Source organism: Bos indicus x Bos taurus, chromosome 6, assembly GCF_003369695.1.
Source record: "Bos indicus x Bos taurus breed Angus x Brahman F1 hybrid chromosome 6, Bos_hybrid_MaternalHap_v2.0, whole genome shotgun sequence".
Classification (NCBI taxonomy): domain Eukaryota; kingdom Metazoa; phylum Chordata; class Mammalia; order Artiodactyla; family Bovidae; genus Bos; species Bos indicus x Bos taurus.
In genome coordinates this window covers 21,962,327-21,980,088 of record NC_040081.1, presented here as the reverse complement: position 1 = coordinate 21,980,088, position 17,762 = coordinate 21,962,327, and the positions used below count along the sequence as shown (strand labels likewise).

The window sequence follows — 17,762 nt, the reverse complement described above, 5'->3', positions numbered from 1 at the left end:
AAACAAAGACAAAAAACCCCCCAAAACATGCTATTCTGTAGGTTAAAAATTCTACCTCTTTAAAAGATGTACATTTGGTGCTTTCCTGGTGGCTCAGTGGTAAAGAATCCACCTGCCAAAGAAGAGATGTGGATTCCATCTCTGATCTGGGAATATGCCACATGCAGTGGAGCAACTAAATCCAAGCACAGTAACTCCTGAGCCTGTGCTCTGGAGCCCGGGAGCTGCAGCTACTGAAGCCCAAGTGAGCTAGAGCCTGCTGTGTCCTGCAAAAGAGAAGCCACTTCAATGAGAAGCCTGTGTGCAGTGACTAGAGAGTGGCCCCCGCTCTCGGAAACTACAGAAATGCCCATGCAGCAACAAACAGCCAGCACGGCCAAAAATAAGAACTAAACTGAAAGATGTGGTGGTGGTGGTTTAGTCGCTAAGCTGTGTCCGACTCTTGAGATCCCATGGACTGTAGCCCTCCAGGCTCCTCTGTCCATGGGATTCTCTAGGCAAGAATACTGGAGTGGGTTGCCATTTCCTTCTCCAGGGAATCTTCCGGACCCAGGGATCGAACCCAGGTCTCCCACATTGCAGGCAGATTCTTTACCAACTGAGCTACGAAGGAAGCCCAAAATAAAAGATGTACATTTATTATAGTTTGCAGAGCTACCTTATTAACAGTTAACATTAAGCACCGTGAAGCAGCTTTAATGGTCTCACCCAGTCACTCCCGGGAACTGACGGCCTGTGTATACATCGGCAGGAACTTTACTCAAGGGGTTACTGCCTTCCTGGGGCATAAGAGCATCGGCAAGACCAAGAAGGGACCCTGAGCTAAATGAAAGGCTGATGAATGTTAATGTTACTGTGTGTTCCTGATGGAAAACTCTTACCATGTATCACATTCTTGTTGACTACCTACTGTGGTCAGATACAGAGTCACGACCAGCGATTCAAAGACAGACGACTCAGTCCCGGCCTGCCTGTAGAACTACCAGTCTGATCCAAGTAGCCGATACAATCTGCAGCAGGAATGTTATCTCAGCAGTAGTTCCTTCATTCTAAACTCAAAAATCCACCTGTACCATCGTGCATCATCTCCATGTCTGCAGAGTCCGACACAGAGAAGGAGTCGGGTGTGGCGAGAAGGAGTCAGCCAAGGTTGCGGGGCACGCAGAGGATGGCTGATGTTTTGAAGGCTGGAATATTAGAAAGCTGCAGAGGCCAAAGGGGCTAAATTTAGGAATTTGGGTTTAAACCAGAAGGCAATGCGGTGGAGACAATGAGGGGTTTAATGCAGAGGGGAGTGGCATGCTCAGATTTGCAGGTTAGAAAAATTACCCTGTCTCATGTACAGGGGATCACTGGAAGATGATGCAGGGATTTAGGAAATGAGGGGCCTCAGCGATAAAGAATCTGCCTGCCAGTGTAGGTCAGGAAGATGCCCTGGAGTTGGAAATGGCAGCTCACTCTAGTATTGTTGCCTGGGAAATCCCATGGACAGAGGAGCCTGGCAGACTGCAGTCCATGGGGTCGCAGAGTCAGACACGGCTCAAGGGTAGAGACCAGAGATGTCTGTGGGCAACAGAGGTGGAGACAATCGAGGTAACTCGGATGGGACTTGGGACCTGGCTGCCTGCAGTGAGGGCTCTACCCCCCACCCCATCTAAGGCAGTGTTACCCAACAATACCTCCATCAGAATCCCCCATGGAAAGTGTGAAGGTCTTAAAAGGAGGGTGTGTGACTGTTCTGTCTTCCTAGACAGGGTACCCAGCAGCCAGTCAGTACACTTAATAAATCGAAACTTTGTGAGGGGCTAGGTTCAAGTGCAGATGGCTGAGCTCTGCCCCAGACCTAAAAGGGTACATCAGTAAAAAAAAGCTGCTATGAATTGAAAATGTTTTCAGAGGAACTTATACTTAATTGCCAGCTTCCCTGGTGGCTCAGACGGTAAAGCATTTGCTTGCAATGCAGGAGACCTGGGTTCGATCCCTGGGTTGGGAAGATCCCCTGGAGAAGGAAATGGCAACCCACTCCAGCACTCTTGCCTGGAAAATCCCATGGATGAAGGAGCCTAGTGGGCTACAGTCCATGGGGTCCCAGAGAGTCAGACATGACTGAGCGACTTCACTTAATTAAAAGACATATATGTGTTTTCAAGAGATACACACCTGTGCAAGGGCATGGGCAGTCTGAAAGTGTCAGTCGCTCGGTCATGTCCGACTCTGCGACCCCATGGATGGTGGTCCACCAGGCTCCTCTGTCCATGGGATTTTCCAGGCAAGAATACTGGAGTGGGTTGCCATTTCCTTCTCCAGGCCCAACTCAGGGATCGAATCTGGGTCTCCTGCACTGCATGCAGATTCACATGGGTACCCACCCATGAAGGTTTGAGGGGGAAGAAGTGAGAGTTGGAGAGAATGCCTGTCTAATGGGTGTTGCAGCAAAAATAGCAATGAAGCTTTTCCTCTGCTGAGAACAAGGAAAGGAAAAGAAACTGACCAGACTAGAGAAGGAACGTAAACGGGCCTGAAAGAGTTAATCACTCTCGGCTTAACTGCAACGGTTACTAGTCTGTATCTCACAAAACTAACCAGACACTATGTAAATTACAACCTGCACCTTCTGCCCCTTAACTCTATGTAAATTACATTGTGGACCAGGTGCTTACCTTCCCCCTTCTTTTGCAGACTACCCCTTGTAGCTTTTTGCATTTCAAAGAGGGGCCGCAGTATGATAAACCACAGGCAAATGGACCTGATTACTGGACTGCCAGGCCCAATTATGGGCTACCTGATGCCAGCTCTGACTGTTTTGAAACCAGAAAAGAATGCAACACTCTCACTACTTCGCTCCTTATCACACACCCCAAACTGCGAGCCCAGTCTATGTGATGCCCTCAGATTCCGCACGTGGGGGGCTCAGCTCTTGAGGTCGTGGCCTGCTGTGTTCTCCTCCTGGCCCACTGGAGATTAAAGCCATTTTCCTACTTTCTCCAAGCTCTGTCTCTGTACTTATTTATTCTGCATCAGTGGGCAGAGAAAGTCAGGATTTTGGTGGTAATATAGGCACCAACTTATTGAAATCAGAGGGTGTGGGGATGGCTGTACGGAACAAGGCGGAGATGGTGAAGAGTCAGAATAAGTGCTGGGGGAGATGGAGGACACAGGGAGGAAAACCAGGACATGCTCTGTTATGAAAGGCAAGTACGCAGTTTCTATGGGGGAGGAGTCTCTGTAGGCAGTGAAAGGGCTCTAAGAAAAAAGTCACTTCCATTGGCGCAAGTTTCTCCAGCAGCTTCCAGAGAGGTGAGGAATGGAGAAGGCGAGTGGTTCAATGACCCGGAGATGAGTTTGCCAAGATTCTGTGTTTCCTTCTGGCACTCTTACTTTCTGTTTTGATACTTAGCTACTAACTGTACTTAAGAGCAGAAAGTCTAAAATAACCAAAGGTCTTATGTTGGATGGACTAAAGGGATACAAGGAGAGGCTGAGGTGACCCAGTGAGGTCAAGGTGGCAGAAAAAGAAACTATTTAACTCAACTTGCGTGTCTATATAATAAAGAGGGTCATAATAAAGAGGAGTCCTTGTAATAAAAGACCAGGAAAATTAGCAAAGTATAACAGTGCTGAAAACTAAGCCTTAAAATTATTTTCTTATCCATTTTAGCAAATAACATAACCTGCCTTAATTAATTTTCCCAGTTTCATGGAGGTATAATTGAAATATACAATCCATTTTTAATATACATGGAATACATGTGCTGTGCCTGCTCAGTCACTTAGTTATGTCTGACTCTTTGTGACCCCATGGACTGTAGCCCACCAGGCTCCTCTGTCCATGGAATTCTCCAGGCAAGAATACTGCAGTGGGTGGCCAGTCCCTTTTTTAGGGGATCTTCCCAACTCAGGGATTGAACCTGCATCTCCTGTGTCTACTGCATTGACAAGTGGATTCTTTACCACTGAGCCACCCAGGAAGCCCATGGAATATACATAGCCCAGTTGGGGCTTCCTGGGTGGCTCAGTGGTAAAGAATCTGCCTGCCAGTGCAGGAGACAGACACAAGAGACGTGGGTTCAACCCCTAGGTGGGGAAGATCCCCTGGAAAATGGAATGGCAACCCACTCCAGTATTCTTGCCTGGAAAATTCCACAGGCAGAGGAGCCTGGTGGGCTATAGTCCATGGGGTCACAAAGACGCGGACATGATAACATGATTGAGCACACACACACACACACACACACAGTTTAATATATAAAGATGGACTATTGAATAAGTTCAGTCGCCGATCTTCTGAAATGCAATAAATTCCCCAGGCAGTGCTTTGGAATACAGTCACCCGGGACATGTTACTGCTGCCCTCTAACCCTTGGACTATGCGCTTAGCCCAGGTCTGCCGGCTGATTCTAGAACCCACAGTCCTTGCCTTCCTCCCACGCTGCCTTCTCACCACCAGCTCAGCACCTGCTGTCTTGCTGTGAGTGCTCCTCTCTGGCAGGTGCAACAATAAAATGAAGTGCCTGGACATGGTTGTGCTGTCAAGCTTTGACTTCTCAGAGACTCGGGCAGGTGCTACAAAGATCTCTAAAGATTCCCTCTGGCTATATCTAGTTAGCCTACTGTGAGCTCTTCTGCCCTCACTGACCAGAGCTCAGCTCCTAAATTTGGCAGACCCTGGCTTGTCTTCAGTGATTCCATGCATGACCTCTACCCGGACTGACAACCAAGATTCATTTCTTCATCCAGCAAATGTCTGGTCAGCACCTCAATGTGTGAGGGACCTGTCTAAGATTCAGCAAAGGAGGAAAACCCCCAAATATCCAAGACACTCCCGGATCCTTGCTGTAATGGATCTTCTCTTCTGATGGGCCTTGGATTCTGCACTGACCTCCTTTTACAGTATTTTTAATTCGTTCTCTGCTTTTTCAGTGCTCTTTCAGTCTTGGAATGGTTTTCTGTATGCTTATTCAGGAACCCTGGAGTCCATGGGGTCACAAAGAGTCAGATACGACTGAGCAACTGAACAACAACAATAATTCATGAACAAAAATTTCCAGTATTATTCCTGTGTTTTGACCACCTGACCTTACAAATCTGCCTAGACTGCAAACTCTGGCTTCCCCTGGAAAGTTCTAAGCCGGTACATGTGCATCATATTTAAGGAACATAATTACGCCTGGAAAGGATTGTGGAATCTGTCACCCTCATTTTAAATAGAAGAAACAGATGCTGAGGGAGTGTCATCTCCCAGGTCCCGTGGCGACTTAGGGGCAGAGCTCAGGCCTGCCTAAGGTCTTCCAACACCTGATTCCAAAATCCCGGGTCAGGCCCGTTAGCGTCACTTGACAAGTGACTTCTGATTTCTCATCCCAGTCATTAATATCTCTTGGGATTTTTTACACACGAGTGTCACTGGCTCACATGGATTATTGTTAAGTTGCTTTACCTCATAGGCAAACTCACTAATTTGAAAGTTAGCATTTGATATTTAAAAGTGAACAAGTCTAAATTTTGGCTTCCACTGTACCTTACACCCACATCCTTCCCAGTGTCTATCAGACATTCGGTGTACAGATGTGCCGCCTACACATGAAACAGGCTTATCCATCTGACCCAAGCTTGCTCTTTTACCATAGCCTTTGCTTTTCCTCTGATCTTGAGTCTTCAAGTCTTCAAGAAATACACTCCAGTTCAGATTCTCGTGAACTCCAAACAGGCAAAAAAAAAAAAAAAAAAAAATGCAATCCTGGGAATCCTGGTGGTCCAGCGGTTAAGACTGCATATCCACTGCTGGGGATGCAGTTTTGATTCCTGGTAAAGGGCGTGCTGCGATTTGTGGGGTTGCAGAGTCAGACACGACTGAGCGACTGAACTGAACTGAAAGGGAACTAAGATCCTGCATGCCGTGTAGTTTGGCCAAAAAGAAAAACTAAAAGGACAAAGTCTTTAAAATGTATATATTTTAAAAATTTGCTAGTTCAACATTTGTGTGTACGTTAGTTGCTCAGTTGTGTCCAATTCTTTGTGACCCCATGGACTGTAGCCCACCAGGCTCCTCTGTCCATGGGACTCTCCAGGCAAGACTACTGGAGTGGGTAGCTGTTCCCTTCTCCAGGGGATCTTCCCGAGCCAGGGATTGAACCCAGGTCTCCCGCATTGCAGGCAGATTCTTTACCATCTGAGCCACCAGGGCCAATCCAAAGATTCCTTCTAGACGCAAAGAAGTAGATTAAAAAAGTTCCTTCATTACTAAGTCAATTTCTCCAATTTTCCTTTTAGCTTTCTTCTGTATCCTTCTTGACATTAGGCTTAATGTCCACAGCAAAGTATCAGCAACTGTGTTGCCATCAAAAAACTCATCTCCCGCCCTGGGCTGGGGCAGCATTCAGTGTGCCAGTCATCTAACCCAGCTGGGGTGGAGGAGAGGGGCAGCTCTCCTGCATTTCAGTTCAGTTCAGTTGCTCAGTTGTGTCCGGCTCTTTGCGACCCCATGAATCGCAGCACGCCAGGCCTCCCTGTCCATCACCAACTCCCGGAGTTCACTGAGACTCATGCCCATCGAGTCGGTGATGCCATCCAGCCATCTCATCCTCTGTCGTCCCCTTCTCCTCCTACCCCCAATCCCTCCCAGCATCAGAGTCTTTTCCAATGAGTCAACTCTTCACATGAAGTGCCCAAAGTACTGGAGTTTCAGCTTTAGCATCAGTCCTTCCAAAGAACACCCAGGGCTGATCTCCTTTAGAATGGACTGGTTGGATCTCCTTGCAGTCCAAGGGACTCTCAAGAGTCTTCTCCAACACCACAGTTCAAAAGCATCAATTCTTCGGTGCTCAGCTTTCTTCACAGTCCAATTCTCACATCCATACATGACCACTGGAAAAACCATAGCCTTGACTAGACAGACCTTTGTTGGCAAAGGTCATGATGTCTCTGCTTTTTAATATGCTGTCTAGGTTGGTCATAACTTTTCCTCCAAGGAGTAAGCGTCCAAGGAGTAAGCGTCTTTTAATATCATGGCTGCAGTCACCATCTGCAGTGATTTTGGAGCCCCCAAAAATAAAGTCTGACACTGTTTCCACTGTTTTCCCATCTATTTCCCATGAAGTGATGGGCCCAGATGCCATAATCTTAGTTTTCTGAATGTTGAGCTTTAAGCCAACTTTTTCACTCTCCTCTTTCACTTTCATCAAGAGGCTCTTTAGTTCCTCTTCACTTTCTGCCATAAGGGTGGTGTCATCTGCATATCTGAGGTGATATTTCTCCTGGCAGTCTTGATTCCACCTTGTGCTTCTTCGAGCCCAGCATTTCTGCATTTCACTAGGGTTCAATTTACAACCCTGAACTGAGCCTGTTCTGTGCAAAGTCCACCTTGTTCATTGTCTGAGCCTGTGCAGTCTGCTACTGCTGGCTCATAAGCTCATCTGAAGTCAGTGTTTTTCATGTTTCTGTTCCCCTCCCCCAGAGCACGTAGTGTGGTGCTCTCAGTTGAAAGGCACTTCATGCTTCTTTGTAAAATAAATTTAAAACAGTGATGAGTTGTGTGAAGGCTGGTGAATGTGAGGGCAGCAGACTCAGGAGGAATATTCTCTTTAGCACACGCTGTCTCTCACCTTGCTGGTACCTCTGTGGCTCGGCTGAGAGCAGGAGTGCAAGGCAAATACTCAGGGTACTGAAAAGCAATGAGTGTGTGTCTAGACACTGACGTTCAAGAAGGGACCCAGGACTTACCTGGTGGCCCAGTGGTTAAGACTCTGCCTGCCAATGCAGGGGACAAGCCAGGACTAACCCCTGGTCTGAGAAGATCCTACATGCCGCAAAGTGACTAAGCCCGTGCGTCACGGCTGCTAAGCTGGCGAGCCGCAATTACCGAAGCCCGCATACCCAGAACCTGTACTCCGTAATGAGAGAAGCCCCCACAACAAGAAGACCTTGCAGCAGCACTGGAGAGCAGCCCCAGCTCGCCGCAACTAGACAGAGCCCCTGCATAGCGACAGAAAGTCACTCCAGCCATAAAGGAAGAAAGGAAAGAAAGAAGGGGCCCAGCTTCTAGGGTTCAAATCCCGGCTGTAACCACTTCCTAGTTAAATGGCTAGTTTTTGACTAGTCACATGACTTCTGGCAAGTTATCTAACCCCCCAGCTTCATCCCTCCACACACTGGATGTGATAAAGCAGCACCTACCTCATCAGGCTGCTTTGGTCCCACAAGCCTCCTTGCTGCCAATCCCAGATAGCTGAACCATCGGCTCCCTCACTCCCCTGGGACTTCTATGAAAGTTACACTTTTTCAGTGAGGCCCTCCTGGACCTCTCTGATAAACTAGCATCTTTTTAATTCATAGTACTCACAACCATCCCACATGTTATACGTTTATTTGATGACATAGTGTCCCATCTCACCCCTCAAACACAGGACCTTCATTATAGAAAGGACTTTGTTTAGCTCTCTGATGCCTTCTTCATCTGAAATGCAGCCTGGCCCATAGCCCTTGAGTGAATGAAGTGGAAAGTTAAACGAGTTCATTTCTATTAAATGTCTTGATATACATGTTCAATACAGGTTAGTCAGTATGTGAGCTATTATCAGACTGGGGATCCTCTCTGGATGTCCAGTGTGGAGACCCACTTATTTCCTGGTGCTTATGCTAGCGATGCTGGTCACCTTACCTTAGGAAGAAAAGCCTTGATCATCAGGTACATGCTGCGGACGTTGAGGTTCATCGAGAAGTCCCAGTCTGTCTCTTCACAGTCCAGGATGGTTCCGTGATGGACGAAACTGGAAGAGTGATTAAGCAATGGGGAAAATGATCATCCTAAAAAACTTCTATTGAATTTCCTTATCCTTTTCATTGTTCTTTATTGGCTTAGACCATTGTCCCTTCCATTACCAAGACTATTAACAAGTCAAACCTAGTATCACTTAGTACATTAGGTGAAGTATTCTAACACCATAAGCTAAAAAAGTTTAAGACCAAAAACTTCTTTTAAAAGAAAGCAGGAGTTTGGAAACTAAGAAACGTAAGAAATTTTATACCAACTGCACAGGAAAATCACTGTCATTAAAAATAAACATGGATTTCTTGGTGGTCCAGTGGTTAAGAATTCAGGTTCCAGTGCAGGAAATGTGGGTTCCATCCCTGGGCAGGGAACTAAGATCCCACATGCTAAAGACAACTAAGCCCGCTTGCCTCAAGTAGAGAGTCCGTGGGCCTCGATGAAAGATTCCTGCATTCTGCAACCAAGACCTGATGCAGCAAAAATAAATACATATTAAAAAACCCGCAAAACCCCAAACCCAAAGCTAAACAAATGAGAACACGCCGCATAACGATCATTTCAAGAGCAAGAGCGCCCTCTGGTGGCACAAATTTAACATTCTCAAGGGAAATCAAAACTCCAAGGAAAATTTCCCGGGCAAGAATACTGGAGTGGGTTGCCATTCCCTTCTCTAGGGGATCTTACCGACCCAAGGATCAAACCTGGGGTCTCCTGCATTGCAGGGAGATTCTTTACCATCTGAGCCATCAGGGAAACCCATTTAAAAAAAATAAAAAACAAAGGAGAATAGAATGCTTAACTACTATTTCAAGAGCGCCCTCTGGTGGCACAAATTTAACATTCTCAAGGAGAAATCTAAACTCAAGGAAACAAGTCTCAACATCTCAGGGTAGCAAAGCAGTACTCCTACTCTACAGTTCTAACATACTGAGGAAACACTGCAGAACAAAGCAAAACCTTTAATATAAACTTCACTCTTTTGAAGTCACATTTCCTCAAGGAAGCTTTCTAAACACTTGAGTCCTATTGATTTCACTGTCCCCGGACCAAAATTATGTAATTAATTATAAAAGATTGTTGGTTCTGATTCCTATGCACCATTGTATTTCCAGTTCAACTGAATGACAGCAAGAATCACACGCTCTATTTCTGTATTCTTTAGGTTGCTGAAAACTTAACAGATGCTCAAAAACTAATTTTGCTAATTGTTTTTTCCACGGTTCTGTGTATATCCTCATATGAGGGATGAGCAGGTTATTTATAAACCAGATCATCACAAATTGTTGCTCTAGTTTAATTTTCATACATTGTAACATATGATAAACTATGAACGCAGAGATTTTTTTTTTCACTATGAATCATGATTAGATAGAACCATAAAACTATATTAGAATGTTCTAGGATTCCTCTACCAATGCAGGAGTATAAATGTAACACTACCTAAGAAAAGTGGGACATCTGGAAGGTATCTACTGAGATCCTATTTACTCACATCTACTGATATGTCTGAGAAGGGAGAGTGGGTTCCAGCGGTGGCTGTATCTACATGTAGCTGCTCCAGTTCTAGCTTTACATGTGTGGTTCAGGAAGCTTGGTACCACCCCCATGACGTTCAGTTAAGCCATTCTCTTCGTGTTGTGTATAAAGGTAGAACGTGAACCTTCTTTTGCTGGGATTGACTGTCCCAGTAAGAAACACTGAGCTTGGGAGGTATAAAGAATTTGCTGCTGCTGCTGCTAAGTTGCTTGTTGTGCGGACTCTGTGAGACCCCAGCAGGCTCCACCATCCCTGGGATTCTCCAGGCAAGAACGCTGGAGTGGGTTGCCATTTCCTTCTCCAATGCATGAAAGTGAAAAGTGAAAGTGAAGTCGCTCAGTCGTGTCTGACTCTTTGCGACTCCATGGACTGCAGCCCACCAGGCTCCTCAGTCCATGGGATTCTCCAGGCAAGAGTACTGGAGTGGGGTGCCAATGTGCCAAAAAATTGGGGACATTCACATTTCAATAATCTGAGTACTTGGCTTCTTTTAAATGTACTCTGATAGAGGGTCATTTTAAAGACACTCTACTGGAAAAGTTTTTCATATTATTTTATCAGTCTTAGTAGAGCATCAGTGACAAGTCCGTTGGCATGAGCCTGGTACCAGGCTTGAAAAGAGGAATCATGTTAGTGCTGGTGCCTTGAGTGACCCTAACTGCCTGTAGACCCCAAGCCTATGTCAATGTCTACGGCTGTTTTACTTGCTGATCTTAATTGTAATAAAAATTATGTCCAAAATTTTAGCCATATTCCCCAAGGAATATATTATGGTTCACAATGAATAATTTTGCTTTATCAAAATTCTTTGTGTGAGAGTTGCAGAAAGCTTTCTGTAAGAAGAGTGGAAGTGAAAAGTTGTGAATTACCCAGCAACGTTAAAGAGAACATCAAGTCTCTCAATGTCATTGGCAAACTGGTCAATTTGCTTCTTCTTTGTGACATCAAGGACCCGAGTGTGAATACCTGAAATATAAAACAAAGGGCATTATTTGCCTGTCTCCGTAAAGGACGCTTAGCTTTGAAGATTCAGCTATTTCCAAGTATGAAGATGGTAATATCTGTATGGTAGGCTTCGTAGGATTACTGCCCATTCGTAGGGTTTTCATAATCTTAAGACTATCAGTAAAAATCTTGAAGTCTCCCTATTTGACCTCCCAATAACAGTTCTCTTTCTTCTTCCCCTTCTCTCTAGTCTCTAAATTGAATGATAAAGGTCTTTTCTGAATAAAGACTTCACAGTGACATGCGGATGATCGATAGCAGATGCTTCTCAGTAAGCCAGCAGTAATCGCTGTGAGTCAGCTCATTTCAGCCCATTCTTTCCCCCAGAGGCCAAGTCCCTGCTACAGTGATGCTGGATTCTGTCTGTGTGAAGGGTAAAGGCAGGGGCGGTAGATAAGGTATTGTTTTTACTTGTGTATTTTACCTTTATGTTAATTCTATTATTTTTCAGAAATGACTCTGCTGGCCAAAGCTATCATCACTTATTTCTGCACCAAATTACAAGGAGAAGAAATGAGAGGCCAGACAAAGGGATGAAACACTTGAACACCGGCCACAAGAGATCTGGCATGGGGGTGTGAGAGACACACACCGCACCAGCTACTCAAAACCCCCTGAACATTCTCGAACGGAAGCAGCAGTCACTATTTTTATGTTTTTTTTTTTTTTTTTTTTTAATAATACATGGTTCATCATTCTGTTTTGGATATAGAAAGAAAAGTTTATAAACAGAAGGGAAGACTGAAACCGAGGTTCAGAAAGGCCTCCTTTGTGCTGTGCTTTTCTATTCCAACAGCTTGATTTGTTGGAATTACAATTCAAGATAGTCTCGTGCAGTTAACTAGGCCAGTGCAGACAACTAGGTCAGTGAACTGATCTGTGCTGATCATGGAACCTGTTCCATTCAACTTCTAAATAAGTGCTCTGTTCTGATTTCTTTCAGAGTCACCTGAACCTCTCTGATATTGGAGCTAGGTTCAGTGTGGTGTATGTAGTAAGTGGTAGAAAGAAACTGGTAATCGCACATGCCTGAGTGACTCTCTGCAACCCTGTAGACTTTGGTCCACCAGGCTCCTCTGTCCATGGGATTCTCCAGGCAAAAATACTGGAGTAGGTTGCCATTTCCTTCTCCAGGGGATCTTCCTGACCCAGGGATAGAACTTGGGTCTCCTGCATTGCAGGCGAATTCTTTACTGTCTGAGCCACCAGGGAAGCCCATAGTATAAGGGGTAATAAACATCTAAATAATCTCTTAGAGTCTCTGGTTGTGATACGTAATGTTAGGGCTGAGCTGTTTCCAGTATAGTAGCCACTGGCTGCATGTGGCTACTGAGCCCTTGAAGTGTAGCTAGTCTGATTGGAAACATGCTGTTAAGTGTAAAATACACACAGGTTTCACAGATTTAGGAAAAAAATGTAAAATACCCCATTAATAATTTTGATCGTGAGTACGTTAAAATTACAGTATTTTAGATATATTGAGTTAAATAAAATATATTCTTAAACTTTTCACCTGTTTCTTTTAACATTTTAAATGTATATTTTACTAGAAAAAATTATGCCTGTGACAAACATCATGTTTCTCTTGGACACTGCTGCCCTTAGAGGAGGGGGGCTCAGAAGTAAGAAGTTGTCATAATGACTGTTAAATGGTCATGTCTGACTTCATAATTAGCTATTGAATCCTTTGACATGTTGGATAAATAAAAAATTTTAAATATGCACCTTAAAAACTTCGTTCATACATTTAAGTGTACAGATTTTTGTCTGCAGGCTCACAGAATACAAACTGGGTATCAGAGAATCTGGCTCTAAAAAGAAGGCCGGTGGAGCTGAACAGCTAAGGAATTTTCTTTCAACATGTAAAGTGTTAATGCTTTATAATCCCTTGTAGACTCCAATGTCAAAATCAAGCTATGGAGGTGCTTACCTGGGTACTTATCCAGTTCCTGAAGTTTGGAGTCATTGATATCGGTGGCTATGACTTTGGCACCTTCTTTTGCAAAAGCCTGGTAGACACAACACACAAATAAATCCTTTGTTTACTTGGTTAAACTGCTCTCGTGAACCGAGAGTCACTTAGCCTCTCCCCTTTATCTTATTGTCGCTATTATTTTCCCCAAGAAATAGGTGAAATTTCACACTACCTAGTCTCACCTCGTTCTTCACATTTTTAGTCTGTTTTATCATTAGTTAGAACAATGTGACATACACTGTGCTTGCCAGTTGACTTTGTCCCTTTGTGTGTGTGTGTGTGTGTGTGCTCGGTTGCTCAGTCATGCCCCATGGACTGTAGCCCACCAGGTGCTCTGTCCATGGAATTCTCCAGGCAAGCATACTGGCGTGGCTTGTCATTCCCTTCTCCACGGGATCTTCCTGACCCAGGGATCAAACTTGAGTCTCTTGTGTCTCCTGTATTGGCAGGTGGATTCCTCACCACTGTGCCACCTGGGAAGCCCGACTTTGTAATGCCAAATAAATATATTTTTTAAAAAACTAGGATTCAGTTATTGAACACCTCTCAAAATACTACCTTTCTTTGATTTTACAGCCTGCATTCTATTTCTGAGCAGTGACTAAAATCCAAATAATAAAAGAAAAATGGGTTATTTCAACACTTTTCCTCTTAAAAGTGGATTATTAGCTCAGGTGGGGGTTTCATGTGAGAGAAGTTGATACAAATTAGAAGGCAAAGATAACTTGATAGTCTCGTAAGTCTGGAGTCCTGCCTCTGAACTGACATAATTTCAGAAAACAATGCACTTCTGTAGGGCCCCTTCAGTGACTTTATTATGGTGCAGAGAAACTAAGGCAGACAGACAAGTTTCTCAGCTCAAAGGCTATCAGTGATGTCACAGGATAAATGTGAGGTATTCATTCCTTCATCTGCCTGGAGTCGGAGGAGTCACTTTCCTTTTTTTGTAACTTAAGACAACAGAAGCACAAAAGGAAAAAAAAAAAAAGAGCAGAACTAAATAACCGTGGTACCTGGCCCCAGAATTCTGTACCACAAAAGTTAGTAAGCAAGCAACAAAAGATAACAACTTACCAAGGCGGCTGCCCGGCCGATCCCCTGAGCAGCAGCCGTCAGGACAATGACCTTCCCATCAAGTCGACCCATCCTGGAACCTGCGGTCTAATCTACAGACGTGTATTTAATGGCTTATACTGTAGCCCATGGCCTTGTGCAGTAACATTTAGAAGGAATGGTTCAACAGACTCCTTTAAGACCCTGAAGACACACACCTTTGTCAAATATTCCCACCACCTGAGAAGATCCCCATCAATCTCCAAGAATGCTTGCCCTAAATGCCTAGCTTTGCATATAAAAACATTTAGCAAAGCCCTGGTAGCTCAGTCAGTAAAGAATCTGTGCAGTGCAGAAGACACAGGTTTGATCCCTGGGCTGGGAAGATCCCCTGGAGAAGCGAATGGTAACCCGCTCCAGTATCCTTGCCTGGAAAATCCCACGGACAGAGGAAGCTGGAGGGGTGCAGTCCATAGGGTCACAGAGTCAGACATGACTGAGCGACTATCACACACTGAAGTGGTAACTGACAGACAGACATCAGACTTTAAGCCATCTTCAGGTAGTTTCAGCCCCTGCTGCTGATACAGCCCACGACCGTTCTCCCCGCTGCCCCTCCCTGCAAACACTGCGTGGGTCCTCCCTACTTGGGACTGCTCCTTGCTTCCTCCCTTGTACACTTTTCTTGGGGTCTGTACTACCAATCATCTGTGGTTTTTCCGGGTCTCTTGGGACGATTTCACAGTTGGCTTCAGAAAGTCATTGAAAAATAAGAGTTGGAAAGTTAGAGCCTGTCCAAGCCCCCCTTTTACATCTGAGGGAACTGATCTGACCTGCTCAAGGTCACAGAGCTGGTCAACAGCAAAGACAGGACTAATGTCAGGTCTCCTGACTCTTCCGTAAGTGAACATCCTACCCCACAGTGCTGCTGATTAAAGTCTGAGCATTCAGCAGTAACACTTTAACAGACACAAATAGTGATTTTTAAAAGGGAGGACTAAGGACGTCTGACAGAGGGGAAATAGGATCTACAGAAGATACCTGGTCAATGCTTGGACTGTAACAGATCGCAGGGTGACAGGAAAGGCTAGTGATGAGGTTACAGGTAGTGAAGAGTCAGGTGATGATCAAATGAGGCTGTCTGCAGGGAACCGAGTTCTTTCTCTCATCCTGCAGTTCTTAGTGTATGCCTCTGACCACACAGCAAGGCACAAAATGGCTGCTTTCTCCCAAGACGTCACATCTGCATTCCGGGCAAAAGAGAAGGAAAGGAGCAAAAGACAGAAGTCTTTCAGAGACCTTGCTTTTCTATTTTGGGAGGACGCCCTCCTCTGAAATTCCAGCCCATGTTTTGTTGGCCAGTTTTAGCAGCAGAGGCTAAGAATTTGAGTTTTATTTTCCAGTTTTTATAAAGTGAAAAGGGTAGGGGTTGGGGGAGCTAACAAATAGCACATGCACAAAATAACCTTCCCAGTCTGCTCATTACCTGTCTGATAAAGAGTGCAGAGAGCTAGCTAGTCTAGCCTGGAGGGCTCACATGATCCAGTCATTTCTTTTTGAACTTATTTCTGTTCTCGTCAGCCAACCTTGGCTTTTTGTGGTAACTCGCATACACTTTCAAGCCTGCAACCTTTGTCCCAGCTCTCCACGCTGAGGGCTAGGTACTCCTGTGGGCAATCGGTACTGGAGGATTTGAGAGCATGACACGACCAGATGTGTATTCTGGAAAGCTCACTGGAGAGTAGGCCTGGGGAGGGACTGAGCAGGGGGTTTCCTTCGGAGGAAACTGCAGTCGTGCAGAGGCGGTGGACAAATAGAGGGGTAGAGAGCAGCGGAGAGAGTTTTAAGAGCTGACCCAGGGCCTGGTCGCCAGTGCACTGATTTCAAAGAGATTACGTGGTTCGCCTAGTGTTTTACGGCTAGGAATTCAAACCCAGGCCTCCTGATCCTGGATACAGAGAAGACCCTGTGGTTCTAAATCCCCACAGGGCGCCAGGGCCTTGCGGCTCCGCGGAATTGGTACCCGTAACTGATCATGATACCAGCGCTGCGGTCTGAAACCCATCTCTGAGTTTGTGCCGAGGCCACCGCCCCCGGGCCATTTCCGGTGGACTGCCAAGGCGAACCCAGCTCGGGGACACGCCGAGCCCCTCCCGCCTGCCGTGGCGCTCCTCCCGCGGACTGCAAGGGAAGCAGGATGCGCGCACCCCGCTCTGCCCCTCGTCCGCTCCCGGGTTCCTTCGCGGTCTGACCGCTCTCCCAGCCCCAGTTCCCTCCTCATTTTCTCCCGCACCAGCATTTCCTCTAATAAAACTCGTGCGTGTGTACCTTTCTCTAGGAGTCAAGTTTCTTGCAGGACCTGACTGACAGCGCGTGGTTCTAAGAACTACCCCCAGGGACTAGCTTACGACTTCACTGATGCTCTGTGATTGACGGAGAAGCAGGACGTTCACAATGGCCGACCTACTTTGATGCAATTTTAGGGGTTTTTTTTCCTTCTTACATGAGTGATACATTTTAAGTTAAACCATGGTAAAAGTTAAGTTAAACATTCAATATAATATTTTAGAAAGTAAGAAACCCCAATAATCCTTACCCGCCCCCAATCCTGAGCATCATGTATTAAAAAGCTGCTACTTTACACTGCTGTCATCAGTGACTTTTGGCCCATGGCCCTGTGAAGGCACATGCCAGGAAGCTTTGACAGCAAGAGAAGCGCTTACTAAAAGCGCTTGAAGCACAGGGCAGCCGTTTTGCTCACTGATGGCCTCCTCCAAGCTGTCCTCCCTGTCTTTCTGGGGTCAGATTTTAGAGCCAAAGCCTTATAACTAGATAAACTGAACGATTACACGAAGACACATTTATTTGGAAAAATGAGTGCAAACATAATATGAAATGGCGAAATGAGGCAACTTTCAATAAATTCAACGTGAAAATCAGACAAGATGGATTGCTTACTCCAAATATTAGAATCTAAGTGCTAATTTTTTTATTTGGCCCACCTTGCTTATGGGATCTTAGTTCCCCGACCAGGGATTGAACCCCCACTCTCCGCAGTACGAATGCAGAGTCCAGAGACACAGAGCATTTACAGGAATTCTTGACGAACCGGAGAAAGGATGTCTACAGTAGACTCCTTTGGCTATTTTGAAAAACTTACCAGAGTTTCAAATTTGTTAAACATGCCCCCTTACTCCGAACTTACGGCTAAAACTAATCCTGAAGAACAAAGTAACATCTGAAAATGACAACTCTCCTTCCCCGACCCCCACCCCCACCCCGCCACCAAAATTTCTTTTTTAATATATCGGGAAACTTACTTTAGAGCAGCAAATTCATGGCGTCCTCCAGATCACTGCGCTGGCAAGAAACTTAAGACCTTTGTGCAGAAGCAAGTCAGGTGCCTAGTAATGCCTGTTGGGATCT

At 45.4% G+C, this 17,762-nt stretch overlaps 1 protein-coding gene across 4 annotated transcripts in view; it reads right to left on the bottom strand.

Annotated features, from left to right (window-relative positions):
• Positions 1–17,762, bottom strand: part of BDH2 (3-hydroxybutyrate dehydrogenase 2) — a 28,595-nt gene extending 10,833 nt beyond the window's left edge. The window contains exons 1-7 of one of the 4 annotated variants that reach the window (XM_027543933.1): positions 17,657–17,762; positions 15,378–15,579; positions 14,358–14,449; positions 13,239–13,317; positions 11,173–11,269; positions 9,178–9,234; positions 8,657–8,765 (exon numbers count right to left, since the gene is read on the bottom strand). In XM_027543933.1, coding sequence (XP_027399734.1) covers positions 8,657–8,765; positions 9,178–9,234; positions 11,173–11,269; positions 13,239–13,317; positions 14,358–14,429 — 414 coding nt within the window. In that variant the 5' untranslated portion in view covers positions 14,430–14,449; positions 15,378–15,579; positions 17,657–17,762. The remainder of the gene's footprint in view (positions 1–8,656; positions 8,766–9,177; positions 9,235–11,172; positions 11,270–13,238; positions 13,318–14,357; positions 14,450–15,377; positions 15,580–17,656) is intronic. The other 3 variants (XM_027543935.1, XM_027543934.1, XM_027543936.1) reach the window with 3 other exon arrangements.